The following is a 27,317-nucleotide window of genomic DNA, read 5'->3' as shown; positions in this document are numbered from 1 at the left end:
ATTATTCATCTTGCCAGCATATTTGTTGAAGCGCATTGTCGTAGATCCAATTATCTAAAAATGAAAGGTTGAGTGGTGAACCCTGGGCAGCATCCATGCAATTCTCCGTGTCCTGTGCGTCAGCCACTCCCGATGGTTGGGTGATCATTACTGAATGAAAGGTTTCTGTCGAGCCATGGTCTTCAGATGTATGCAGAGCATTTGGCTGATGAGAAGTTGGGCGGCATGTCTCTAAAGTTATCTGTATCTCCTTGATATGAGAGTAGAACTCCATTGCTGCAGGATTTCCATTTTGTTCTAGCTGCTGTAGAAAGCCTGCTGCAATGTTGAACTCGTCTCTGTCGTTCGTTGAGGTATCCCGCCCAAGATTACTAGATATTGCAAGGATCACGGCGACTGAGAAAAGGTGTTGCACGTAAGAGTAGTCAAAGACATGGAACTCGCCGTTGATCCAGCACTGTAACAGCAACTGATAAGACTCTCGAGCAGTTTTGACGCACGCATCTGCTACATCACGAGCTGCATCTGGAAGAGTGTTATATCTGGATCCTGTAGTGACTTGGACTTGTCGGCGGAAGTAGAACAAAAGCACAGGCCTTGACGCTACAATGAACAACTACAAGGATTAGTAAGTGTTCTTGTGTCATTAAGTCTTACATCCGTAGCCACTAAAATAGTACATGAGAAGTTATCAAAGGCTTACCTGATTGAACGACACTTTCAGTCTAGAAATGCTAGATGATTGGTTTGAGCTCTCATCACTACGATTGAACTCAAGCTTCATCTGCTCAGGCAATTCCTCCTTCCATTGATCGAGCTCCTCTCGAATGCTTGCCACTCTCTGAAGGAATGTACCTTGCCGAGGCGTCCTGACATAGAGAGATCTGGAGATATTCCCTGCGATCTTGGCAAGGCGTACAACAGCTAAGATATGAGAGTGGTCGCCAAAGTCTTCCGAGGTAAGATCAGGGCTATTGGAGGGTGGACGAACCGAGATATCGTCGTCCGATATAAGTAGCGGTAGCCCAATCTTGCAGGATAGCAAACGATCGAGTACATAGACTGACCACCACACTCGGATACGGTGTTCCCTAAGCTGGAGATCTGGAAGATAGGCGTCACCGATGTTGAGCTGCAGGCCCATCACGGTTGCAAGGCGCATGGCTGAGCTTATAAACGTTGACGCAGAATGTCGCCGGTTAGCTTCGAGCGAATACACAGTCTTTGCTGTCAGTCAGTCATGAGCAGAGAAGATGAATCTTGAGAGAACTCACCAGAAGTAACGTCGTCTCAATGATGTCGAGCTGTGGTCTTTCACTGATCATACGAATTGTATCGCTAGCCACGGCAAAGTAGGCCAAGCCGGGAAGACTATTGCCAGAACTCAAACATTTACTTGAACGTAGTTCACCAAGTGCAAACAGAGCCCATATCTTGGCTTTTGCAAGGGGGCTGGCCCCAGGAGTATTGGGATCTGAGTAGAAGTTATTCAACCCTGAGAGTATATCGCTGCGCCGGACTATATGATAGTTATGTCGGAGGAACTGCAGTGCTGTCTGGACTAAAAGCTTGGCGCGCGTCGGCGTCGGCCAGGCTGGATTGGTAGTCGCCAAGAGACGTAGAGCATCGTCGGAAGCGAACTGTGTGCGAGGGATGTGACTTGGCGTTTCGGATGAGAGGGCAAATTGGCGGAAGCGCGTCGCAAACGCCGCATCGGAAATCTCGCCAATCCAGATGGGCGTGTCAGATGTTCTAGTGTGAGCAAACCAGTCGATTTCTTCCAGTATTTGTGCTTCGGCAGCATCTTCTTGGTTATTAGATGTCGGAGTAGGTTGCCAGAGAGGGTCTGCGTTTCTGGTTTGTGGTGACGAGGATCGGGTCTGGGCACGCAATTCTTCATTTTCTTGACGTAGGTGATCAATGAGACTAACTTATGTGAGTTTCAAGGTTATAAGAATAATTATATGATGAATGAAACAGAAGTAGACTCGAATTGATAGAGAAAGGTATGTATATGGGAGGTTATCAAGAGGGATATTACCTTTGATGTACCTTGACCTGGCGATCTCGCGTCGGATAGACGCATTCGGATGCCCGGGTACAATTATTACATGGTTTACCTCCCGAGCATTTAATCTTCTTAGAGTGACAAGTGCGACATCTGCACGTGGGGATGACAGACACGAATTAGCTAGAATCAAGTTGTTTGTGGCCGAGCTCATCTTACGCGACTGATTTCTGCCGGGGTAAGTTGGACGCATTGGAATGACGTTGACGTCTGTTAGTGTGGCTGGTAGAAGACGACATTTTGTGAGACAAGCAAAAGATTGATGGACTGAATGGCAGACACGAAAAAAAAAAAGACGGTGGGATCTACGTTGTCGGGGAATGATTAAACTCGCCGCTACTTTAACTCATCTAACCCAATTGACGATGACGCCGATGACGCCTTGTTCAGCCATCATCCCCAAGCCTCGTTCTGTGAGTAAGAGAAAGTTGAATGACAGCTTATCATGACTTTTTTCTACATTGAAATAGAATAGCTCTCTTTTATCAAATTCTTTCTTGCTCAAGAAACGGATACTGCCCAGAGCTAGGTAGTAAGAAGCTAAATAAAGTGTCGAGTCTTCATCCTCCCGGCGAAAGATTTTCTTGCCGAAGTGGAGCCTTTTACTCAAATTTATAAGCGGAATATCTACAAAGTATAAATGCATTTGGGCGTGAAGGTTCAAGGCAATCTTTTATTACACATTATCAAACTGCATTGGATCAACGCATTAACTTCCTTTTATCTCCAATTGCCGGATACACCACCCTCAATATGGCACGAACAACCTCCTCACCTCAGGTTGTGTCAGAATCCATTGAGATTCGGATCGACAACGTATTGGTCAACGTGTCCATCGTCCGTTCTCATGGGCCTCTCGCTCCAATATTTTTCTTGCATGGCTTCGGCGGCACAAAAGAAGACTATGTCGACATTGTTCTCAATCCTCTCTTTGTTGGCCGGCCTTTCATAGCCTACGATGCCCCTGGCAGTGGAGAATCGACTATATCTGATCCATCAAAACTGTCGATGCCTTTCCTTGTTTCGATCGCCGAGAAAGTCCTAGACCACCTCAACATTACTCATTATCACCTTGTTGGGCATTCAATGGGTGGTCTTGTGTCAAACCTTCTGGCCCAAAGCCAGCCATCTTCAGTGCTGAGCTTCATCAACATCAAAGGCAACTTGGCACCAGAAGATTGCTTCTTAAGTCGACAGATTGTAGACTTTTCATCAGACGACCCAGATGTCTTTATGGACGAGTTCATCAAGCGAACACGCGCTTCTTTGCTATACAGCAATGGAGTCTATGCTGCTTCATTACGAGGAAAAGTGCAAGCCGCGGTGATTCGGCCTATCTTTGAGTCAATGGTCGATTGCACCGATAATGGGAACTTATTGGAAGCTTTTGAAGGTTTCGGATTTCCTAGGATGTACATGTTTGGAGAGCAATATTCTTCGTTGACGTACCTGCCACGGTTGGTAAAAGCCGGAGTGGAACTAGCCGAGATTCCTCATAGTGGTCACTTTGTCATGTATTCGAATCCTGTAGCAATGTGGGAGCGAATCGCACAGTTTCTAGGTCGAGCTGAACAGGCCATAAGAGTGCGAAATACAGCTCAAGCATGAATGAAATAGCTAAGACAGCTAACTGAATTAACAATTTAATTATAAGTATGATTAATTCCCCATTTACTATTATATTTTGCAACAAATAGTTGAGCCACTTGCTTAACCGTTGGTCGTGTCTCGGTCTGTAGTGGGATCCCGGCAGGTGATGTCCAAAGTATCGGGGTCAACGTTGCTACAATCGTAGACGGGTGGCTTCTTGCTAGGCACACCCACTGTAATGTTCTCGGCCACAATGTTACTGCATCGCTTTCGAAGATGTTAGCCGGGTTGGAGTCAATATCATGTATGTAACTTACGTCAGGTGCGCTGCAGACAAGTGATCCAGCTCGAGGATCGAACTTCTTTGAAACCGTACCCCAGAAGTTTTTCATGGTGATATCCTCAATGGTCAGGTTGGCCTTGAAATTTCGGTTAGTATCAGTTCAATCGTATTGATATGGGAAACATACCGGGAACTGGTTGCAAAGAGTCTGGTTCTTCTGGCCATAGCATTGAGTGATGGTGATGGCATTATCGTTATTCTCGTGATGAAAACCATCATAAGTGACGTTTCTCACACGTCCAAGGCCACCACCACCGTTGAGGTTGCTCTGGAATAGGGTTTCAACGCCAGGCCACACCTTGATTCTAGCACCGTCGCTGGCATTTGACATGGAGATGTTGTAGATGTACAAGTTCTCCACAATATCGACTTTGCCCTTGTACTGGCCCAGGGAGCCGACGCTGATACCATGAGAGCCATTACAGACGAGGTTCTGGACGACTGTGTTGGTACTGTTGGGTTTAAAAGATACGCAGTCTGCTGTCGTCAGTTGAGGTCAACCGAGTGATTGTCATGAAGCTTACCATCGGTGTTATCAATGTACGAGTCCTGGATCACAACTCGGTCGGAACGGTAGGTGTCCCAGCCATCAGAGTTGGCAATCTTGACACCGTTGAGGCTCTTGGCTCGTAGGTCGAGATCGCTGATAAGCACGTCGGTACTATTGATGATAATGTTGAACCACTAATACAAGTAAGCAAGCTGGTTTCATTCTAGTTCCAATTGACACTGAACTTACGTTAGGTGAGTTTCGCATTCTCAAGTTTGACATGGTTAGTCCGTGAGCATCTTCAATTGTCAAGAGAATAGGCCTCATCAACTACCAGACATCTTCTGTTAGTCTCATTCCACAACTTGGCATTCTGTTGACACTTACAGTCTTGTTGGTTGCCGCTTCCTCCCAGTAGGCTTGGCCATGACCATCAAGCACAGACTGTTCGTTGCTCAAATCACCGTAAATGTGGATATCCTTGCCACCGATCTTCCAGAAAGACGACATGTTCTGGAAGTCATATTTGAAGCTATTCTCTGCCCAGTAGTAAGGGTCGGACTTGAAGTGGACCTCTCCGGTAATCACGACATCAACATGAGAAAGCCATGTCAAGTCCAGTGGCGAAGCGATGGTGTAGTTCTTGTCAAGCACAATCGTTCCTCCCTTGTTGCACTTCTTGAAGGCCTTCAGGATGCGAGGAGCATCGTCCCTCTTCTTTCCCTTGGTGGGCTTCACGTAGCAAAAGTCCTTGCTGTTTCGTGGAGGAGAGTGTGGGAAGGCTTTGCCTGTGCCATAGGGTGCAGCTACAACATGAGGCCTCTTGGGTAGGTCGTGAGAGGGCTTGGGGTCGCCAGCTACCGATGTCACCAGCGCGCAAAGAGCGGCAGCCGAGAGGAACTTGCTCATGTACATTTTGGGCAAGATGAAGGTGATGTCGACTGGTCAAGTTTATTCATCCTTCGTGTTGGCGGCTTAAGTATATCTAGGATTTCTACGTGATAGAAAGTTAAATAAGATTGCATTAATCCTATAGGTGGAATATAGGTGCATAATGTTCCGGCTAAATTTGTCAATCTTCCTCAGTCAGCCATAGAACTCCATGACTTACCCCAGAATCATCTTTTGCAGACTAAACGCGGGGTGACCAATCGGATGTTGGCCCTCAATTTGAAGATCCACAGAATTAACTCACTCCTCTTCATTTCTCTCTTCAATGCCTGCAAATTCCCCCAAACCCCCAATCTTTCCCCATAACTTCTTGAGCCGGTTTGCCGGCTTGTCATGCGTCACCTCTCCTCAATTCTTTCACATGCTGAGGGCTGATTGCTTAGAAATGTTAACGAATGAGAGAATTGCAATTGTTGGCCTTGAATACAGGCCACGATGTCGCCTCTAAATGAAAAGTAGGGGTTATAAAAGACAAATCAAATAGCTGAATCGATAAATCTGCTTTCTTCAAGGATGTCAGGTTTATGTATGTACCAGCGATCACATGCGTGGTGGTGTCCATATTGCAGGGTAAACGTAATCCCTGATGTTTCTTCGGAGCGTTGACAGATCCTCAGCATTATTGCCCTGCCGTGGGGACAATCTCTCCCGACAAAAGCCCCAGCCAAATTACTCCGGTAATTTTAACAATGCTCCGGAATACGTCGTCTTAAGGATCCTTTCCAATTTTTGTATATGCATACAATTGGCAGATGAATCTTTCCACTTCTTCCTATTGCTATCTTCTACCCTACAGTAAAATCCGCGGGGTCTCTTTGCTCAAGCTTGACGCGTTTCTTTGGGGGTACTATTGCAGGCGCTCATCTCACTTGGCAAGTTATCCTGACAATACATAGAACAGCACTCTTTATCCTCTTTCACGTTTTTCTGAAGCTTTTTAATCAATATGTATTGTATACTTAGTTGGGCTGCCCGCAGCAGAACAATAGTCCACCCGCGGTGGATCAAACTAAAGGCTCGCCAGGAAACAACCAAGCCGTGCTAGAGCCGAGATTACATAATCGCTGGGTCGTCAGTAGTCACATGATGTTTCATGGACTAGCGTAATCGAGATTTCGGCTGCTTGATAACGGTAAAACGGCGACTTCAAGGTCTTCTGTTAAGACACCCACATAATCTGGAAAGCCCCACTTGCATGGAAAGAAGGTTAGCTAAGCCAAAAAATCAGTACTATCTGCAACTACTTTGTGAAAGATAAGAAAATGCATTCGAGAATATAAAGTGTAAAAGTCTTGGAAAATTGTATTCATTTGAAGATACATATACTCAAGTAAAACTATTAGACTTGATATTGCAACTCTCACTCGGGCTCGGCCATTAACTTGCGGGTAAGACGCTGCTGTAGTCTCTTTCGGCTACTTCGATTAACACCGGTTAAGCTACGATAAGAGGTTGATAAACTACACTCAAGCGATCTCACTTCCAGGATAAATGAGAACAACAGAACGTACGCATTCTTATCTCAGAAAGACATTTGCCTAGCGTAGGGTAAAATAATAGAAACCAGACTAGACAACTGCTGCCATACAAGATGCCAGTGCTTGTCAGTACAATCTCCGAGTAAGTCTACCCGCCTGACTTATGTTGAGCCCTGGCTATTTGACTTGGTTGATGTTGACTGTATCTCAAAAGTGACAACCCTGTCCGTAAGGGAGGCGTGGAGCGCTTGCTTTCTAAGATTCACGTCCAGATACAGCCGGAAGACTCGGACGACTTCTGCTCCCTACTGGCCGCAATTCATGACTGTGCAACAGACATACTTTCCCAACCTGATTACGAATCACGACCAGACTTGCAGCGATTTCCACGTGAGAACCTCAGACGCACCGCATCCGAGGATAATGTTTTTAGGCAAGCATGGGCACACCGACTTTTAATCAATGGTGCAAAGGGACCCCTTTAGGGGAAGTTAGTATGTCTGAAAGACCACATCGCCGTTGCTGGGGTGCCCATGCTTTTCGTTACATCTGCAATTCCTCCTTGGACTTCCAGCACGGATGCCACATGTGTTACCCGCGTACTCGAACAAGGAGGAGATGTTGTCGGGACTACAGTGTGTGAGAACTTTTGCCACTCCACTTCGTCTCACACGAGTGGCCAGGGTACTATCCACAATCCTCGTGCTGAAGGCTACTCCGCGGGTGGCAGCACGTCTGGAGCGGCTGCCCTGGTTGCCGGAAAGCTTGTGGACTTGGCCATTGGTGCAGACCAAGGTGGAAGTATCAGAGTCCCTGCTGCGCTGTGTGGTTGTAGGTTCCTCCACAGCTTGCCCTGTCGATCGAAATGCTAATGATCTGTCAGGTGTTGGCTTCAAGCCTACTCATGGTCTTGTGACTTATACAGGCATCCTCAGTGGAGACGCTGTAAATGACCACGCAGGGCCTGTAACTCGGCCAGTCGAGAATGCGGCTCTTGTGCTGGATGTTATCAATGGTTACGACGGGATAGATAATCGATCTCTGGGTGCCGGTCCCACGGGGCGCTATAATTTCCTAAAATCATTGAAAGGCCTGGCAGGCATACCTAAGCCATTGGAGGGGTACAAAATTGGCCTTCTCAGCGAGTCTTTTGAACACAGCTTGGTGGAACCAGCGGTGAAAGAAATGGTACTGGAAGCCGCCAAAAGATTCGAGTCACTCGGAGCCAAGGTTCAGCTTGTCTCAATACCTGATCATCTCGAACGTCCAAATCTCTGGTCGATTCAGTAACGCATTGTAGGTTCTGAGAATTTACTTGGTCGCCAGCATGGAAGACATGGCCTTTACCTCTACCAGTTCGATTCGAGGAGACTCCCCTGGACTCAGGACTCATTCCAAGATCTCTTCACTTCGAAGCAGAATGTCATCATCAATGGACTCTACCTTGAAGAGAAGTTTCCCGGTCTTTACTGAAAGACAATGAACCTGGTTAGGAAATTGCGCGACTGCTATGAGAGCGTTTTGCAACAGTTTGATGTCCTTATTACGCCTACAACCCCCAAGGTTGCACCGAGGCAAGGCATTAAAGCACGTCTACTGGAGTCCCTTGCACTCAGTATTGGCTTGATAATCAACACTTGTGGGTTTAATATTATAGGCCACCCTGCTTTGGCCATCCCCGTCGGCGTGGCACCTCCACCCATTGCCGACGCAGGCATCAAGTTGCCTGTAAGCATGCCGATTATCGGGCCTTTGAATGAAGACGAAAAGGTATTGAAAGTTGGTCAAACGTGGGAATCAAACTTCAATTGGCAGGACTACATAGTAATCCACGACAGCTCAGGATTACATATCATCATCACTATTAAGCACACACTCGTTCTCTATTGTTTCTATAGTGGTTATCATAATTTTAGAAATGAAGAGAGTTGATGCTAGCACTTCGGATGCTAACCGATATTGTGAGATATCTCGATTGAGATGAGTGAAGTGAACAAGAGGTAGTATACCAGATATGGAACGTGGGACATATGCTAGAGCAAGGAGGTGGATAATAGTGATGTATTTATTTTGATCTTGACATTTATATCCTTAAACTCAACTGCAGCCAGTTGATCAGAAATTCCAAGCAAGAGTATCACATGACTAACATTGAAGACCGCCTTGTATTAAACACATGAGATCTTATCAGACATACAGGACAACATAAATATCGCCTGGAATTGTAATTTGATAATTATACACTTTGAATACAATTGTATTACCCCTTTAAGCTATTGCTACTATTTTCCTCTCACTGTATCGCTTATATACTAAGCGATGTTGTTCTAAAAGTACAAGAGTTGCTACAGTTTGTGGACCAAGACGTACAAAGCTTGGAAGCCAACCTCGCCATATCCAACCAAGACCTTCCTTGGTAGTCATCATCTTCGAAATAGAAACCATAGTCACTCCTGGCTGAGAGGTTGCCATTACTTGGGTCTTGATGACGTCCACGGGGTTGCAAAGGGTTGTAGCCACCAAGGCCGCTAGAACTGATGATGCACCTTGGGTAACTGTGTCATCGGCCATCTTGACCTTACTGATGAGTAAATCCTTAAACAAGTCATAGGATGATAACTGGCTCGTCGTCATAGCTGCGCCTCGGATACAGTTTGGGCCCACTCCCTTGAAAAGACCCCTCCACCCTTCTTCTCGTGCGAGGACCGATATGGCGTCAAAGACGTGGCGATAATTCTTTCGGAGTTCAGTCGGCAACGACTGTTCATTTTGCATTCGTACATTAGCAATATCGGCAAAATTCCCAACAAAGCCACCGCACAATCCGGAGATTGCTGCTGCAGGAGCAAGAACTAAAATTGTCGGTTTTATACCAGGTTGGCTAGCTGTCTCCTTGATGGTTTCGTAAATGGCGAATCGGGTGGAACCGTAAGTGACTATAAACGTTGACGTTGACGTTAGTAAACCGGTAAAAAGGTGTCCTGATATGCATTCACGTACACTGTCTCAGTAGTCCGGCGGAGATCTATATCAAAGGTTAGTAATAAGGAGTTTGAAGGTTTTCACGAGCGAGTACGCACACCACTGTAAAAACCGCGGACACCTTCGGCGATGAAAATCCCTTGGATCGTACCCCAGACTCCATTCTTTAAAGTTGCGGTTTGCATCCGAACCTTGACTATAAGTTATTAATACGGCTCATCGAATAAGTGGAGTAGACGTAAAACAAACTTAGGTCAAGAGGATGTGACATGGCAACGGCCATGCACGACGCGGAGCCGCCGAGCCATTTAGGGTACTGAATTTGTGTAGTGTTCATCTGAAGATGGCGTATTCACAGGTACTAGAAGCAAAGGTACTGACGGAAGTCTGCTCGATGGTGAATTATTGCCACAAATGAATAATTACACGGATATAATTATAAGAATATCGATTTCCGCAATGTCACATAACTAATTGATAATTGCATGAACTTGAAGAAGCTATATGTTGTTAAGTAATCCTCCTAATGTCTCATATATGAATTGCCTTTACCGAGATAGAGGGTATTCGAAGTCGCTGACATATGGAGAGCATACTTAGCGCGGATACTGATCGGCTAGTCTTGATTTGAATCGTGGGGTTCGGTCACTTAATAGCCGATTTCTCATTCGGCATTGTACCACTCCCCGTAACCAAAGCACTAGGGTAGATTGTCGCAAGTATTGTATCCACATCAATCTTGGGCCGAGAACCCACAGGCTGATCTTGGTCGGCGAACTAGGCATGTTGCCGACACAATGACGCAGTTCTGCATCCCCGTACCAGGGATACATTAAGTGTTACTCAGAGGTGAGAATTCATGTTGTAATCTTACATTCTTGTCTACATATCTAAGAGTCAGTCAGCGTCTCTTATTTGTCTATCACAAATTTACGATGGCTTTCCCTATTCTTGGAAGAATAATAACGCCTCGACTAAAACTATGTCGATCCATTATCAGTCGCACGAGCAGCGCGCCTATCCGCCAGTCTGTTCGGTCCATTTCTCAGCAGTGCGCCAGGCTAAATGAAAGGGGCGTAGGACAGGACGCGCCAATTGCGACTCCCAAGCCCAGACCACTCGACGGTATCACGGTCGTCTCCTTGGAGCACGCCGTTGCAGCCCCGTTCTGCACACGACAGCTTGCGGATCTGGGGGCAAGGGTCATCAAAATTGAGCGTCCTGGAGTTGGAGATTTTGCTCGCTCATATGATACCAGAGTAAACGGACTGGCGTCTCATTTCGTGTGGGCAAATCGGTCCAAGGAGAGCTTGGCCCTCGACCTAAAGAATACCAAGCATATGAAGGTTCTCTCGGCACTTTTAGAGCATGCAGATGTTCTAGTTCAAAATCTGGCTCCGGGTGCGAGTGCCCGGCTAGGATTATCCTATGAGGATCTTAAAGTTAAAAACCAAAACCTCATTGTCTGCGATATTTCTGGTTTTGGAGACAGTGGTCCGTACAGAGATAAGAAGTCTTACGACCTACTGGTACAGAGCGAGGCTGGGCTTCTTTCTGTTACTGGCACGGAAAGCGAGTCAGCAAAAGTCGGAATTTCCATTGCTGATATCTCTGCGGGTATGTATGCCTATACCAATATCCTCGCAGCTTTGATGCAGCGACAGAAGACAGGTACCGGCTGTAGACTGGATATTTCTATGCTTGAAAGTATGGTCGAGTGGATGAGCTTTCCGCTATATTATGCATACCAAGGAGCTTCTGCTCCCAGCCGAGCTGGAGCCTCCCACGCAGCAATCTATCCCTACGGGCCGTTCGAAACAGGCAATGGAGAAACAGTCATGCTAGGGATTCAGAACGAAAGGGAGTGGGCCAGCTTCTGTCGAGATGTGCTCCAGGACTCGGCGTTGGGACAAGACCCTCGGTTCGCGAATAATTCGTTACGAGTACAGAACCGTGATGAACTCAGACAGATAATTTGCGACGGGTTTAAGTCATACAGCGCTGCGGAAGTCCTTGCAAGGCTGGATAAGGCTTCTATCGCAAATGCAACAGTCAATACGATGGAGGATGTTTGGAATCATCCCCAGCTTCGTGCGCGAGGCCGTTGGACTGAAGTGGACACGCCAAATGGCCGTGTACCGGCGCTCACACCGCCTGGCATCACAGATGCTTCTGAGGCCAGGATGGAGGCAGTACCTGCACTGGGCGAGCACAATGAGGCAATTCTGGCAGAACTGGGAATGAAGGGACTTGAACTATAAATGAGACTTTGTCGTATTCGGTGTTAGAATAACCTTGCTTCCTATTGGAAACCAGGCTTTTATACTGTGCAAAGCTATTGAGTATACATCGTTCTTAATTCTCTTTCTTATTTCCTGCATAGGTACCTATAATGATCGACCTAAAATATTAAAACTCTCTAACTGCAATGAGTCGTTGTCCACGTCGAATGTAGCCCCAAAATCTGGTCCTCCGCCACCATCCCAGGGTCCATAAAGCATTTTGATATACTGATCCTCAAATGCCCGGCTCTGATCTTGTGTAAATGGGGTAGGAAAGTCGAACGGGACTTCTCCTACGTTCATCTCATTGTTACCATGTTGTTGTTCTTCCGAGCTTGGGCCCGTAGTTGCATGTACCACATCGGGAGCTGGATGCTGTCCTTTTAGTCGCCGGGCAATGGACACATCAAGGTACTGGAGAAATAAGTCCAACACATTATTGTTGATTCTCCAGTACTTTTGTATCTCTTGGAGACCAAGAAGGCACATCTGTGCACGGCTTTCGGCAATTCGCTGTGACACGTTGTTACTTCGTCTGATGCTGATTGCATGAATACAAAGTGCAGCAAATAAACTTGTAATCCTAATAATCGATTGTTAGATACATGATATAAAAAGCATCAAGAAACAATCTTACGAATGCATTTGCCCATAGCGGAGCGTGCCCTGTATAAGCATGTCCTCGGCGATTCTGCTGATCTTGGAAGCAGCCGTGGCTGCAATGTGTCCAGTGTCGTCACTGTGATCTTGCTTAACAAACTTATGCCGATATATAAGAATCCTCACATGACTTTCTTGTTGTTAGCCGATGCAATTTCCTTGACTGAAGCAGAACTTACTTGTATGCCAGATGTAAAAGATGGCCCCACACCGAAGCAGTTCCGTCCTCAACACCACGGTCCATCTGCTTTGGGAGACTCGCTTTCCACTTCTGAAGCGTATCGTCCACTTCCCGTAGTTGTTCCGGCGTACAAGCCTGCTTACCGGGGGCGAAATGTAGATCGATAACTTGACCGACTATTGACTGTCAGACAACTGTTCACTTCCATACATTGTACCTAGATTGCCGGGATTCCTACGTATTCGTGCCAAGTTTACCATGCTGACGGCGTATGTGACATGTTCCTGCTGACAGGAGCCGAAAGGCGAATGCTCGAGTGCCCCAACTTCGGATTCCAAGTCCGATGAGCTTAATGGCTCAACGTCGCAGTCCTCATCTCTGATTCTGCTAGGAAGACCCAAAGAGGCAGAAGCTTGACGTTCCCGGACCTACTTCAATTAGAAAGATATATTGTTGGAAGGCAACACGAGCTCACATATATTGACCACCAGATTCGCTTTCTGATGCGTGCTTTTCGGGGGTCTCTCGTCGCAAATCTTGTCCTGGGCAACCGTTAGCTCCGAGCAATGGACAACTTCTTTGGCATATTATGACTGACGACCTATGCAGCCCGTATGACTCTGCTATCCCGATAACCACACCCAACCAATACCGGACATCTCGAACATCGGAAGGACCTCCTCGCCAGAAGCTCATAAGGAACAAAGACTGGATTAGAGTAATCTGGTCTTTCTCCCAATCGGCATGGAATAGGAGTCTGGCTCGTCTATAGAGCAGGGATTTGGCTTCTGTCCTGTCGCTAAACCCCATGGAGGTGATAGTGGCATTGTCACAATATGTTGCCCCAATAAAGAGCATTGACTGTAGTAGAATATACGAAACTTGGGATTCGGCGACTTTGCGTGTGAATTCTTCTCTATCCAAGATGGGGAAACAGGGATGAAACCAGGTGAAGTAAGCCTGTAAAGCCGGAGTGCAGGCGTGGAGATTCGGCAGGGTGAGAGCGCCCTCATCGCGTAGATAACGCGAGGTTCCAGCGCTAAGATGCTCAATGTTCGCTGGAGATTCTCCTTCAGGCAAAGATTGCGGAGTCTGGTTTATAGGGAAAAGAAGCCGGGATTTTTGCTTGCTTTGGCCATGCTGTATGTCGGGTTGTTCCTTGGAACAAGCTCCATCTGGGACCAGTGTAAGGAAATTGGACTCGCCGAAAAACAAGGTTGGTTGGGCCGTAGAGTCGGTCGCTGGCGATGGAGTCCTGGCTGTTATTCTAGAGTCTGAATCATTATTGTTGTTTTGAAGGCTACTAGCGACTGAATTGATAGTGGGTGCGAGCGATGTTTGACGTGGCGAAGACGGCGAGGCTTCATCTTGTTCTTGTACGGTGGGACTTGCTGCAGCTAACCTGGTCGAATCACTTTGTTTCTGTGTCTTGTTTCTCCTCTTGTACCTTATAATTTCATGTCAGATTAGGCTTCACGGGTTGTATGTTTACCCACTACCGGGCAACACAGAATAGAAAGGCAGACTTACCTCCCCCGACGCGACGGCATCACTTCACAACTAATTCCTGCTGCTTTGCAATTGTAACAGGGGTTAGGGTGACTATCTGTGACATTGCATCTAACCCTTCTGGCATTACACTCGCGGCATGCACGCTTTGCTCTTGCTCGTTTGTTGGTGCTCGTAGGCGCGGGAGCATTAACCTCAACTGACCGCGGCTCTTGGCCCGATGGAGACATGGCAGATGATTCGACGCAAGTCCCAGCTTGGAATAAACTAGTGGGCCTCTCTTGTCTCGAAAGTACCGGGACGTGTTGTGTGATCAATCAGTTAGTCGGCTTTGATGGCTTAAAGTGAGGGACAGAACACAACATTGCATTGTAGGTAGGCAGATGAGCTATGTTTTCTGTAGCAGCCGAGAATTGAGACGCCACATATGTAATCCACTTTTCGTTATCCATATAACCGAGGTACTAACCCTATTGGCAGACGGCAATCTTAGCCCCGGTTGACTTAAGCACTAAGAACTACACGTGTAGTGCATGGTTGTCTTAGATGGGCTCCTTAAGTTGGGACACATCAATTCCACAAAGCCTGGCTTTGTCAAGCAATATCAATGCCCGCTTTACGATAGGTGCATCAATCATTTTCCCTTCCAATTTCCACGCTCCTTTGCCTTCAGCCTTTGCTTTCAAATCGCCTTCTTGCACCCTTACCGCCCATCGAATACTATCCTCTGAAGGCCCAAATGCTTTCTGCACCACATCTACTTGAAGAGGATGAATGCATTGCTTCCCTGTAAATCCAAGAGCACGACCATCATGACTAGCCTGCTCGAGCTCTTCCCGGGATACCTTGTCCGTAGGTATGCCCACTGAGACGAGATCGATCACGGATGGGAGATTGTGCGCAAAAGCCGCTGTGACAATTGAGCTTCGGGCAAATAAAAGTTCTCTTCGGTCCGGAAGATGCTTGAGATCTAAATCAGTTGCAAAGTCCTCAGCAGCAAACGCTATGCCCGAAAGACCTGTGACTGGTGCAGCCCTGCAGATAGCATTGATATCCGACAGACCACGCGCAGACTCAATCAGCGCCAGGATGTTCAAGGGCCTTGTATCTGATCCTAGCTCTGGTTTTGAGGTTCCGCTGAGCGACCCGATACTAAGTGGGCGATGAGGAGCGACATGTCGTGCAACATCGGCAACAAAGTGTAGATCTGCGGGGCTTTGTACCTTGGGAACCACGATAGTATCAACGTGTTTTCCCAGTTTAAGGACTTCGGTTAGATCTTCCAAAGCCAACCCAGTTTCAACGGCATTGATCCTCACAGCAACTTCTTTCGGAGATCTTGAAGAACTGCTCATAAAGCTTTCGGCAAGATGACGAGCAACAAGACCTCTTGCGGTTGCCTTTGACTCGGGAGCAACCGAATCTTCAAGGTCGTAGATAACTGAATCAACTGAAAGTGACTGGGTCTTGGTAAGCATCTTTTGGGATGACCCAGGGACTTTATATACGTTAGTAAATAGGGCTGTAATAGATCTTCATGACAGCTTACCATAGAGCATAGCTCTCCTTAGAAATGAGGAAGCTGTCGCCATTTCAGATTATTTGTGCTTCTGGTAAACTGCGAATGGCCGAGCTGGAAACTTAAGAGATCCGCCTGGTTCCTATTATAGTTTGCAGTCCGGCTCAACTGACTCTCCAAAAGTATCTCAAGTCGGCTATTTGCCTCTGCCAGAGTCAAGGGTATTTGTCCATTGTACGAGGGGGCGCCATTGAACTTGGGAATAAAGTTATGGCAGTCGATATCCTTTAAAATTACACCACTCAGGTCTCACATGTATTATGTATCTCCGGTCTAGCATTGATTTCCATAATTGACAAGACAGTAGCTCCTAGACAATGTTTTATGTGCCTTGACAATCCTCCTTTGACTCCACACAAGAGTACTTCTAAGCCGTAATCTCGCTCTTCATGCAGACCACTCCTTCTTTCTCGACATTTACGTCCCAAGTCTTGCGGTTGTCAGTTTCCCGCACTCCAGCTGTCTGAATATTGTATGTCTCGCCAGCATACACAGGCGACATGGCCCTATAAGTAATACCTTGCGGATCTTTGCCATGAACGTCCCGCCAGTAGTTCAGCAGATTTATAAGGTTGAGAGGTCCATGCACTACCAGGCCGGGATGACCTTCAACTCTTTCGGACCAAGGATCATTATAATGAATCATATGGCCATTGAATGTGAGAGCTGAGAACCTGAAAAGGCCGACCGGCGACCACTGAAGCTCTCTAACGGGAAATCCTATAGTCATCAGCAAAAGGTTCTTGTCCCGGTTTCTGCGCTTGTTACCTTGGCTTTTGGTATCCAAGTCTCTCACGAGAGATGGGCCACGAATTACATTCTCTGAAGCTTTAGGCTTCGATGTCTCCTCCATAGCCTGTTGATCAATCTCTGGTCTGAATACCCACGACCGACGATCAGTCAAGGTTAAGCCCCTCGGTCCCCAAAATTCCTTTTCAACCTCAACCAACACCATTTCGCCTGCTGATCGGCTCTTCTTAGGTATGGCACTCAGAAGTCTAGTTCTTTCTTCGACTTCATCACCCACACGTAGACGCTCGTTCGCCCACGTCATCTTGCCACCCGCCCACATTCTCCTGGTGAAAGGTGAAGAAGCATTAAATGTTCGATCAGTTCCATCTGCACCCAAGTCGGACTCAGTACCGTTTGGTGTGAAGTAAGCAAGATGATAGCCGTGAGGCACAGGGGTCCCAAGAGCAGGTGGTTGCTCAGAGACGTCGATACCGTTGAGATCACGACCAAGCGTGATGGCTAACTTTTGCAATTGGTTGGCGTCGATATACTGGCGTCGAACGGCTGACTTGTTGGCATAAGTCTCGAGCAAAATTGATGCTGCGTCAGAGGCACTATATTTGAGTTGCCGGAGTTTAGACATTATCGCTATGAAGATGTACAGGTGACAGCCGTTACTACGATGCGACCTCGGGGGAAAGAACCGGTAACTTAAGTATTGTTTCTAGTGAACAAGGATGAAAGTGCGTCAAGAGTTTTTTACAAATAAAACAAGACGATCGCATGTGATTGGATGAATTTTGTCGATTCGTCTCCCCTTCCACTCTGGGGTTATTTAACCTTTGCGGTGGGAGCCCACAGCCGATTAACTTCAAAATGCCGAGACGGAGAATGTACCCACAATTTCTTAACCGAGGAATCGAAGTAACAATACTTATCAGTCTCCTGTTACGATTAGCCACAGGCCTTAGGTAATTTATCTTCTTTATTAATGGCCATATGTTAGGTTTTAATATTGCAAGTGAGAATCATTGAGGTAGAAGACATTTATTGCGTGGAAGATAACCCTAGAACGTGTAATAAACCTTTGAGGTATTGACCTCTACAGGGTACCTCTCATCTGGAAGCATTGGCATGGATCCTTAGGTATCCCAACCCAACTGCACGAATAATTCAAGGTAGTGGCCTACATGAACGAAGTGAATTTCATCGAGCTGGCATCTGTGAAGTTGTTGTTCCTCCTGGAGGTTGTAGATGTGTTTCAATCAACTGAGAAACTTGAGCTGATTAAATTGACTCAAGGCTGGGTTATGGAATTCATACGCGATCCAATGCGCTTCCTTCAAGCAATTGTCAAGACTATTGATTAAATTAGTGAACATGGCAGATTTTATGCAAGGATTAAACTCAGGACAACAGTTTGAATTGAAACTTCGAAGTGGACAATTTAGCTATGCCTCTATGGGGTTACATACGAGATACCGCAACACCCTCCACTCCTCGTCTAAGCTCAATAGCTCTTAGGCAGTGACAAAACCCTTTCACCGATAAAATTCAGAATCATCTCCCTACTAACGGGTGCAATCCTCGGCACAAGGGACTCGCGGAACCACCTCTCTACATCATATTCTGATGCATAGCCCATGCCACCGTGTGTAAGGACAGATCTCTCGCAAGCCGTAAATGCCGCTTCAGCAGCCAGATACTTGGCGCTATTAGCTGCAGCACCAATCTCATCCTGTTTGATGGATTCCGTCTGACTTCTATCATACAGCTGAGCGGCATGATATGTTATCAGCTTTGCGGCTTCAAGCTTCATGTATGCATCAGCCAGCGGGTGCGCAATGCCTTGATTTGTGCCGATCGGTCGTTGAAAGACAACCCTTTCACGAGCATAGTCGGTAGCTCTCTTCAATGCTGCATAACCAAGGCCAAGGGCTTCACCGGCTAAAAGGCAACGTTCTGCATTCATGCCATGAAGAATCATTTTGAATCCGTTGCCCTCTTGTCCAATAAGTGAGCTTGCAGGGATCTTATAGTTATCAAAGAAGACTTCATTTGCATCAACAGCACGACCGCCCATCTTCTTGATTTTCCGTATGTCAAGTCCAGGCTGGTTTCGATCAAGGTCGATGAAAAATAAGGAAAGACCTTGGCTAGGCTTCTTCACTTCTTCCAGCGGCGTAGTCCGGGCCAATAGGATCATCTTGGAGGCAACTTGAGCACATGTAATCCAGATCTTCTGGCCTGTTATGCTATAGCCATCTGATGTCTTGGTTGCTGTAGTTGCTAGGCGTAGTGTATCGAGTCCAGCATTGGGTTCCGTGACACCAAAGCAAACACGCGAGTCTCCGGAGATAATTTGAGATAGTGACCTAAGTTGCTCCTCGGAACCGAATTTTGCAAGTGGCTGAGTGGCATAAACATTGGCATGGATAGATTGCGCACCAGCCATACCGGCTCCTGATTCAGCAATGGTTTGCATCATCATGGTGGCTTCAGATATGCCCAGACCAGAACCGCCTAGGCTCTCGGGAAGTGCTATACCCAGCCAGCCGTCTCTTGCAAGTGCAGCATGAAATTCAGTAGGGTCCGTCTCGGTTTGATCATGTTCTTGCCAGTAGGTGTTTGGGAAATTTGAACAAACTTGACCAACGGCCTCTCTGACTGTGAGCTGATTGTCGGTGAAACCAGCCATTCCCATAAGTTGCTTTGGTCGTGTAGTTGAAAAGGCATGGTGTCGGTTTCGGGTAAGGGAGAGTACTGCGGGTGTGAGCTTAGGACGGCTCAAATATTTGGCACACTTGAAGGCTGATCGTGACATGTTGGATTAGACTTGTATAGGAAATGTAAGATCTTGTTTGAACTGTTTACAATCCTGATGCCATATCCATAATATACTGATTGCAACAAGGAGTTTTACCACCAAGTTTATTGCGCTAGCCTTTCAATAAGACATACATTCGTCGTCGCGGGCTTGGACAAATATTATCAAGTGCCACCTCGTCATAGTGGCGTCCCGGGTATCAGATTGATTGCCGAGTTTCGGCTATTTAAAAGCCGACTTGACTAGGTCAGCCTTCCAACCCCGCCACGTGATGCGAGATGGCACTCGTTGCTTACGAAAATAATGGACACTTGTTGAATCCCGACTGTGGAGCCATGTTTTGATCGCTGGAATTGGAGAATCCTTTGGTAGCTTACCTTCCCAGCACACCAGTCTTTTTAGGATTGGCGAGGTGGAAAACCCGAGGAGCCTTGACCTTCATTCACCTATTCTAGTAAAGGGTCTATAGAGTCCACTGTACGTATTTCCTCGAAAACCGTGTTCTTCATCACTGAAGCCGGCTGCCTCTCTAGGCAGTATGACGAGTGTTCATAAGGCTACTGTTTTATTCGTCGTGGCCTCCCAATTTGCTGCTTTTCTTAGGTACTGCTAATACGGCTGTGGGAGTCTGTTAGCCGTATCTCGGTTTAGGTGAAGTGCGGGCGTGACCTATTGGCCCCAAGTTGGCCGCTATCAAGCCCCATATTTACTCGGCTTCTTGAAATAACTCCAGAACGCAAATTTCCTCAAAACACCGGCTACTTGCAAGGACATCCTCAGACGCAAGGGAAGCGAATGAGAAAACTTGAGGCAAGATACAATTTATCTTACTATCAAACTAATACATATTCGTAATGAAATAAATAAACAAACACATTCTTAACTATTCCCCTTGTTAAGCTCTTCAAAAGGGCTCCAGCCACTCTCAACCTTAGTTACAACCCGTTTTGTTGCAACATCCAAGTCTTCCTCTGGCAGGTGTAGGACACCGTTTGCAACGTTCTTTCCAGTAAAATCACTAGCGATATTACTGGGCAGGAAGGTGTTTGCACAAAGCCATTTTATAACGCCGCGCTGGCTTCCTTCTCTCATTTCTTCTGCGCCTTCCTTAATCCGCTGCTCTGACGATTCGTACTTTATCGTCCAGTCGTCGTCTGTGGTTCCCAAAACCCGATGTAGGCTGTCCAGGATATTCCTTTGCGAGACATTGAAGCTACCGATCAAGACATTTGCATTCTTGTAGTCGGCAAGTGAGGGGGATGTATCAGCTTCGGGAAGACTTAGGAGACGAACCAAAGCAAGCCCACACTGTTCCCATGTACTTATAGTGATGACACGATTGCCATCATCAAAGAACGTGACTTCACGCTCCCTAATGGAGAACCCAAACGATGATTCCCCCATAGCCAAAGTCTATTCGTACTAGAAACCGCAGCATAGCACAACCGACGCTGCGCCACTTCTCTGGATATCAGATACACGATTTTCAATTCCCTTTGTAATAACATTTGTATAAAGATCTTGTTCATTGATGTTGTCTTGGCTTATCGGATAGCTGAATGCGTTCGGCATGACATACGGAACACCAGCCTCAGCCGCTGCCCGAACGATTTTGGCGTGAGTCTCCTCGGGGGCTGCGGCAGCCAGAGTTATGACCAAGAAGTGCTGTCCATTCAAAGCCTCAGCAATTGACTTCACATCGTCGTAGTTGACTTTGACGACATTGGCGCCTATAGGCAGCTGACTCTTGCTGTCGTATCGAGATAATGCCGTTACTTTATGTTTGCCGGCTTGGATCAGAGATCTGGCAAACACGCCTCCAATGTGGCCACCAGCCTAAACATAGTCAGTATTTTCTCGTTCAGCTAAGTTAGACATGAAGATGGGACATACCCCTACTATGGCAACATTTCGAATAGCAGACATGATAAATAAAGCTAAGGAGCTGAGTACAGATGGAAGATGATAATGAACTGGTTGATATAGGTGAAAGTGGAAGCCTTTTTCGATGGTTGAAAGCAATTCATACTGCCTGACTGCTAGGGCTTTATATAATAAAAGAGCTGTGGTTATACTGGAGTTAAGTGGAATTAAAATGGCCTACTATCTCCATTGTGCAACCGTGCTATGCAATGGGCTCTATGATGCTCCTTTTTAGAATGGAATTAACCAGCCTCTATTATCATCCCTGCTCATAACTGATGTACAAACGTCTTGTATTGGAGATAAAGACTAATCTCCGAGATAAATTCCATATACCTAGTGTTATCAGCCTTGTATATCGTTTAGTTTTTCAAATAGCCGAGTCTTTATGTCGCGCATCGACTACGCGGAACCCGTGTTGTATCAAGTCTAATTGATGAGGAGGTGAATAATACACGTAATGAAACCACCGCGGTTATAACTTATACTCTACTGAATAATGCATGGTTATTAGGCCACATGTCTTCACCCTTATAAACGAAGAACATGTAAACAGAAAGTAGAGGATTGCAATCCATAGAGAATTTCACCGACGTACGATGATAAACATATTAATTGCGAAAGATACCGTGGTAGGAAGACAATGTCACGTTTAAAACGATACAGCCTGAGGCAACTGCCTGGCTTGGAAGCGTTTTGATATCCTCTTTATTGAATATACAACAGTAGAGAAAATGGAATCTTTATTCAAAGGTTTCAAAACCTGGACAAACTAGGATGTATATAGTTATTCTACGAGAGACCTTTCCCGCGGAAGTCTTGAATTATAAATAGGAAGATGTGCTAGGCTGCTATTAGCCTGAGACTATTCCCAAGTTCTTGCAATTAGTTCAAATAATCATTAATTATACACATGTTTAAATATGACTTAAGTAAAAATAGGAACAAGCATGAGTTTGAGATTTACCGAAGTATCCTATATTGACACCTCTCGAGTCATCATTCCATCATCACGTCACTGAGACGCAGTCGAGGCCTGTCACAACGATATGGAGCCTCTTCACCTTCCTCCTCGCGGGCGCCACTCTTGTAGAGCATCTTTGCGACGGCTGCATATCCTTGTACCAACGCAAAGTTCAGAGGTGTACCAAACCTCGGGTCCTTCGCGTTAACATCTGCCCCATTGTCTAGTAGGAATTGCACACCTTCCAGGTGTTTATTAGACATAGCATCATACAGACCACTGCCGATGGAATGCGCCCCGTTGTCTATCAGTAGCTGCATCGTCTCTAGATTGCCTCTGCGAGAGGCATTTTCTATAGCAGTCGCTGCAGAATTATCCTTCGCATTGACTTCTGCTCCATCCTCCAACAGTAATCTCACTGTTTCTGGAGAACTATTATGTGTACATGCGACGTGTAGAGCAGTACTGCCCATCCAATCTGTGTTATAAACACTCGCGCCGTGGTCAAGTAGAAGTCGAACAACTTCATATTCAGAATGTTCCATCCCATCATACACCGCCGTACGCTTGTAAAAACGCCCATGATGGAGAAGAGCAGCACGCAGGGCCGTATCTCGATCACGACCAAAACAAGCGTTGACATCTGCTCCGTATTCCAATAAACATCGCATGACTTTTAGGTTACGATAGCTTGAGGCAACGTGCAAGGAAGTGCCGTACTTTCTGCTCCCTGCCTTGACAGCACCTCTGCTCAGCAGCAACCGTATAATCTCTACATTCCCTACTTGAGAGGCGGTAATCAGGGGCTGAGTAAACATATTACCCTTCACGTTAGCATCAGCCCCATTCTCTAGTAGTAATTGTACAATTTCTAGGTTGCCGCGGGATATAGCTGCCAGTAAAGGAGTGTGCCACACGCCACCCTTCGCATTGATGTCATCTCCTTCGGCTATCAGACATCTTGCAACCTCTCTTAGATTGCAAAGACAGGCGAAATAAAGTCTCGATGCCTTCAGTGCAAAGGGCTCCGGTTTGAACTTCGAGGGGCTTCGATATAAATGAGTCCATCGCCGAAACTTTGTCTCGTCTCGTAGAAACCCGGTTATGCTCCTAGTAGTGTCCGCTGTGTCCTGAGAACAGATAGCGAATTCTGTCCAGTACTTGGCCGCATACTCCGCCATTGGAAAGCTGACGGAGTTCTCAGCGTCGCTTATGTCACCAAGATATGCTAGACAGGTGCTCGTGATAGCAGTGCTAGCTTCTCCAAGGTCGAATTCCGTTTGCTTGAGCAAGTATTCCTTAACAGAGAAGTGTGCTAGATGAAGCTCCTCCGACGTTCTATCCCATTCTCGACTTTCGGCAATTACAATCAAGCTGGGACAGTATCGAAGGATATCATGAGGTTTAAATAGTCTCCCGTCGATACTGAAACCTGGAGGATCCATATAAATGTTTGTTGCTAGTACTTCGACGGCCTCTGTTACTTCAAGAGGCCGCTTAGTGTGGATGAGAAATTGTAGGAGACGAATTGCGCTGGGTTTCTTTTCGGGTGGTATACGCCCAATCATGCGCTCGTATGTCTCGTCTAGGTTATTCGGCAGAGACTCAAGTGCTATTTTGGTATCTCGTGGACTAAGACATCCAGCAAGGACCTCAAGCTGACAAGCTGCCCATCTGAACCTTTGACAGATGTTAGTAAACAGCATGCTAACGAAGACCCATTCGTGGGTCACAATACTCACATCCCATCGGCTCCGTTTCCGATCTTATCACGCACCAGGTTCAGGACATCCGGTGATAAATTCATGTCGACAAAGTAAGGTCTTTCTTTTAGCTCTGTATCAACATAAGACCATATATCTGCGTCTATGGCCTTTTTGTCCAGTGAGATGCAGTTCTGCCTGCCGAACAACCGAAAAAGCCCGATTTTGAGCTCTTGTTCAGGTCGGCCCGTAATTAGGATTCGAGCATTATCGAAATTCGAGCATTCGAGCCATTGAAGCATTTGCCAGGTTTCGATACATTCATCCAGGGCATCAATAATAATGAAGACTGGCCCTGCCGCCCCGATCATGTTGTCAATGCAGGCTGATAAGGCCTTGGTATCAGGCTTCTCCTGTCCGTTCTTGCCGCAAGCAAAGAGTTCGTCAAGTTTTTTCGCAGGTGCTCTCTTAGTCTGATAGAGCTGTGCTGCTAGTGATCTCAAAACGTCATCTAGAGTCTGCTTTCTAGTATCATTGAAGTCGAAGAAGAACGCGAGAGTAGTATGGAGATCGCTTGATAGAAGATCATCAAGAATGCTGGTACTTAAAACTGTCTTTCCACATCCCACTAAGCCGTAGAGCCATAGATTTTTGCGTAATCCAGACTTCCAATCTTGGAACACCGGACTATCAAGCAACCAGACTCCGCTACCATGATGGCGACGTTCCCTCGCTAGATTGGCATTTGAAAAGTAGTCGGGTGGTGATAGCCAACGGAGAACCTTATCATTATGATGGTCTGATGCCATTTTCAACACTGTGTTATTTGTGGCATCCGTCGTATCCTTGACTGTGGTAAGTTAGCATGCAATGTAAAGGTTGGAACTGTAAATAGCACCTACGAGAAGTCAAGATATTCTTGACAGGAATCTCAGCCTGCACCTTACTAGGCGGTATCTGGCAGAGCAAATCCTTTGCATATGCAGCTGCTACCATTGCCGCAAAACCTTGCCACTTGTCATTTTTGTGAGTGTCTGAATAATCACAGATGCCCCGGATTACGACACAAGAAAAGTGGTTTGCTAAACCAGCGGCTTCCATCTCAAAGCAAAGCACGTTCTTATCAGCAACTAGGGAGTCCCTTACAAATGCGTCCTTAATCAGTCGATTTGCGCTGGCCACCATCCCGTAATGAATAGCTGGATCATCCTCCCGCTCATCGCGTAGACCTCTATCCACCGGCGATTTGAAACCACTGTGGCAAAGATCAACACACTCCCCTGATAGATCAGGATGAACAATGTCGGGTTGGAAAAGCCTGTCTGTTTCTGGAATTGGTCTAGAGTATTTTTTTCGTAGGCGCGGATATTGGTGCAATGCCGCCTCAATACGTTCGTTAAGTTGGTGTCCTTCCAGCTCGTACTTGGCTTCAAGGGCAGATATTGCTGTCAAGAGCAATTGTGGTGGCTTATTCAAGAACCCTGTAATTTGGAAAGGGCGCCCTTGGGTCTCTGTTCCATAATCGTACTGATAGACGCCACGGGTGTTGACTACGATGTCACCCAGTCGAACATCATGCTTGGCGCTTGGTGCGCCACCACCAATTCCAACCATCAGCCCAAAACGAATATTTTGAAAGGTATGTAGCATATCTCTTGCTACCGTAGCAGCGGTCGTAGTACCATATTCGGACTTTGGCATAACAGCCATTGCAACATTGTGCTTTCCGATTTGCCCTAGGGCATAATTGTTATTATCGCAATGAGTAGTACTGTCAAGATCGTCGTGTTTTTCGTCAAACAACGCTCGGGCCGCGACAAACTCGGTACTAATAGCACAAATCCAGCCGATAGTATACTTGTTGGGATCAGACATTTTGAGTATGGCAATGTGTGAGCAGATTTTGTAATGACGGGATGCAGATTGCTGTAAGAGGCAAAGCAAACTATATATCATCATGAGAGTGACAACATTTGTCAGGCTGTAACGCGTCATAATTTCATTGGTCTTCATTACTGCTGAGTGGTTTGACGCCCGATTATTGTGGTTCACCTCCAGGCGCGTATTTACAATGCATGATTGGTCAAAGCATGTCCTGAGCGTATAAACAACTCGATTGCCAAGAGTAGAGCCGAGATATTGTTACAGTAGGCTGGTGCTTAGAGAATGATGTTATTACGAGGTGAAATCAAGCTTCTAGAGGCTCATTCTTTCCATGGGTAAAGTTACCGCCCTTCCTACCGCTCAAAAACAAGTTTAAGCTCGTCTTCGCGACTCTGGGAAGGCATGTCGGCGGCTGAGCACACATATAATGCTGTGGCATCACCGCGTCAAATGACCATCTGTTGTTTAATCAGCCTGCCGAGCTGTTGATTACGGACCCCAACGAAAGAAATGTTTGTGAAACATGGCCAGCCGAAGAGGTCTTTTGAACCTGTGCTGCTTCACGAGGCTGAGTATTCAGTTCTATTGACTGATATATGTTAATCGCCACATACTTCGCATCATGTATTCACGTAATAAAAAACACTCCTTTCCTTTTCACCGAGATTACGGATACTGCTGGGTATATATACGCTCCTGCATTCCCTGAGAAATCACGTTTCTCAACATTCTCAGAATACCCTCAAATCAACTCTATACTCTCAGGATCTACTCTTCTACGAAACAATTGAAAACTACAATCAGTAAGTATCCAGTATATCAAAACATGGACACTGCTTACTCCTCTCTTGTCATACTGGATTCAATTACAATTGTTGTCGAGCCACCTGTTGATTACAATAAATGTAAAAACTGTGGACTTAACTTCACCGGCGCATCCAAGACATGCCAATGCCCTAAAAAATGAGGTGCAGATATGATTTCCCATTCTGGGTATCTCTTATGGCCAGTACAAAGACGTTAGGCTCAGTTATATACTAGGAACTGGGGGATGGAAAGGTTATGCTATTGGACTGCAAGGAATTAACTAATTTATTCATTCGTTTAGTTAGGGCACACATTGGAGGTCCCCATGGGGGATTGCGGCACTCTTTTCTTTACTCATGTCGTT

The 27,317-nt window shown here is 46.3% G+C and overlaps 12 protein-coding genes across 12 annotated transcripts; 3 read left to right on the top strand and 9 right to left on the bottom strand.

Moving 5' to 3' along the window:
- Position 1: 1 nt before the first annotated feature.
- FSST1_009954 (transcription factor domain-containing protein) lies at positions 2 to 2,307 on the bottom strand (the record flags this gene model as incomplete). The annotated part of the gene is made up of 5 exons (XM_083226974.1): positions 2 to 616; positions 704 to 1,222; positions 1,275 to 1,926; positions 2,042 to 2,161; positions 2,228 to 2,307. 5 exons carry the CDS (start codon positions 2,305 to 2,307, stop codon positions 2 to 4), a joined length of 1,986 nt encoding a protein of 661 aa, XP_083085915.1.
- A 514-nt stretch (positions 2,308 to 2,821) lies between these two features.
- On the top strand, positions 2,822 to 3,676 carry FSST1_009953 (Alpha/Beta hydrolase protein; the record flags this gene model as incomplete). The annotated part of the gene is made up of 1 exon (XM_083226973.1): positions 2,822 to 3,676. The coding sequence occupies one exon, from the start codon at positions 2,822 to 2,824 to the stop codon at positions 3,674 to 3,676; it is 855 nt and encodes a 284-aa protein (XP_083085914.1).
- Positions 3,677 to 3,778: 102 nt separating this feature from the next.
- Positions 3,779 to 5,406, bottom strand: FSST1_009952 (exopolygalacturonase; the record flags this gene model as incomplete). Its single annotated transcript, XM_083226972.1, has 6 exons — positions 3,779 to 3,925; positions 3,976 to 4,077; positions 4,129 to 4,478; positions 4,526 to 4,685; positions 4,741 to 4,821; positions 4,879 to 5,406. 6 exons carry the CDS (start codon positions 5,404 to 5,406, stop codon positions 3,779 to 3,781), a joined length of 1,368 nt encoding a protein of 455 aa, XP_083085913.1.
- A 2,047-nt stretch (positions 5,407 to 7,453) lies between these two features.
- FSST1_009951 (amidase signature domain-containing protein) lies at positions 7,454 to 8,210 on the top strand (the record flags this gene model as incomplete). Its single annotated transcript, XM_083226971.1, has 2 exons — positions 7,454 to 7,751; positions 7,804 to 8,210. 2 exons carry the CDS (start codon positions 7,454 to 7,456, stop codon positions 8,208 to 8,210), a joined length of 705 nt encoding a protein of 234 aa, XP_083085912.1.
- A 978-nt stretch (positions 8,211 to 9,188) lies between these two features.
- On the bottom strand, positions 9,189 to 10,239 carry FSST1_009950 (uncharacterized protein; the record flags this gene model as incomplete). The annotated part of the gene is made up of 4 exons (XM_083226969.1): positions 9,189 to 9,856; positions 9,921 to 9,945; positions 10,001 to 10,098; positions 10,152 to 10,239. The coding sequence occupies 4 exons, from the start codon at positions 10,237 to 10,239 to the stop codon at positions 9,189 to 9,191; spliced, it is 879 nt and encodes a 292-aa protein (XP_083085911.1).
- Positions 10,240 to 10,837: 598 nt separating this feature from the next.
- FSST1_009949 (CaiB/BaiF CoA transferase family protein) lies at positions 10,838 to 12,163 on the top strand (the record flags this gene model as incomplete). The annotated part of the gene is made up of 1 exon (XM_083226968.1): positions 10,838 to 12,163. The coding sequence occupies one exon, from the start codon at positions 10,838 to 10,840 to the stop codon at positions 12,161 to 12,163; it is 1,326 nt and encodes a 441-aa protein (XP_083085910.1).
- A 126-nt stretch (positions 12,164 to 12,289) lies between these two features.
- On the bottom strand, positions 12,290 to 14,764 carry FSST1_009948 (uncharacterized protein; the record flags this gene model as incomplete). The annotated part of the gene is made up of 7 exons (XM_083226967.1): positions 12,290 to 12,767; positions 12,822 to 12,974; positions 13,024 to 13,201; positions 13,264 to 13,453; positions 13,501 to 13,567; positions 13,624 to 14,472; positions 14,556 to 14,764. 7 exons carry the CDS (start codon positions 14,762 to 14,764, stop codon positions 12,290 to 12,292), a joined length of 2,124 nt encoding a protein of 707 aa, XP_083085909.1.
- A 312-nt stretch (positions 14,765 to 15,076) lies between these two features.
- Positions 15,077 to 16,126, bottom strand: FSST1_009947 (HpcH/HpaI aldolase/citrate lyase family protein; the record flags this gene model as incomplete). The annotated part of the gene is made up of 2 exons (XM_083226966.1): positions 15,077 to 16,032; positions 16,084 to 16,126. 2 exons carry the CDS (start codon positions 16,124 to 16,126, stop codon positions 15,077 to 15,079), a joined length of 999 nt encoding a protein of 332 aa, XP_083085908.1.
- A 354-nt stretch (positions 16,127 to 16,480) lies between these two features.
- Positions 16,481 to 17,488, bottom strand: FSST1_009946 (uncharacterized protein; the record flags this gene model as incomplete). The annotated part of the gene is made up of 2 exons (XM_083226965.1): positions 16,481 to 16,833; positions 16,882 to 17,488. 2 exons carry the CDS (start codon positions 17,486 to 17,488, stop codon positions 16,481 to 16,483), a joined length of 960 nt encoding a protein of 319 aa, XP_083085907.1.
- Positions 17,489 to 18,355: 867 nt separating this feature from the next.
- On the bottom strand, positions 18,356 to 19,669 carry FSST1_009945 (acyl-CoA dehydrogenase family protein; the record flags this gene model as incomplete). Its single annotated transcript, XM_083226964.1, has 1 exon — positions 18,356 to 19,669. The coding sequence occupies one exon, from the start codon at positions 19,667 to 19,669 to the stop codon at positions 18,356 to 18,358; it is 1,314 nt and encodes a 437-aa protein (XP_083085906.1).
- Positions 19,670 to 20,551: 882 nt separating this feature from the next.
- Positions 20,552 to 21,598, bottom strand: FSST1_009944 (uncharacterized protein; the record flags this gene model as incomplete). Its single annotated transcript, XM_083226963.1, has 3 exons — positions 20,552 to 21,044; positions 21,252 to 21,508; positions 21,566 to 21,598. The coding sequence occupies 3 exons, from the start codon at positions 21,596 to 21,598 to the stop codon at positions 20,552 to 20,554; spliced, it is 783 nt and encodes a 260-aa protein (XP_083085905.1).
- A 996-nt stretch (positions 21,599 to 22,594) lies between these two features.
- Positions 22,595 to 26,137, bottom strand: FSST1_009943 (uncharacterized protein; the record flags this gene model as incomplete). Its single annotated transcript, XM_083226962.1, has 3 exons — positions 22,595 to 24,239; positions 24,302 to 25,112; positions 25,165 to 26,137. 3 exons carry the CDS (start codon positions 26,135 to 26,137, stop codon positions 22,595 to 22,597), a joined length of 3,429 nt encoding a protein of 1,142 aa, XP_083085904.1.
- Between the last annotated feature and the right edge of the window lie 1,180 nt (positions 26,138 to 27,317).

The sequence above is a fragment of the Fusarium sambucinum genome, chromosome II (assembly GCF_050947815.1).
Source record: "Fusarium sambucinum isolate potato_lamoka chromosome II, whole genome shotgun sequence".
In the NCBI taxonomy this organism is placed as follows: Eukaryota; Fungi; Ascomycota; class Sordariomycetes; order Hypocreales; family Nectriaceae; genus Fusarium; species Fusarium sambucinum.
The sequence above is the reverse complement of the archived record's forward strand: the minus strand, read 5'-3'. Positions and strand labels throughout refer to the sequence as shown.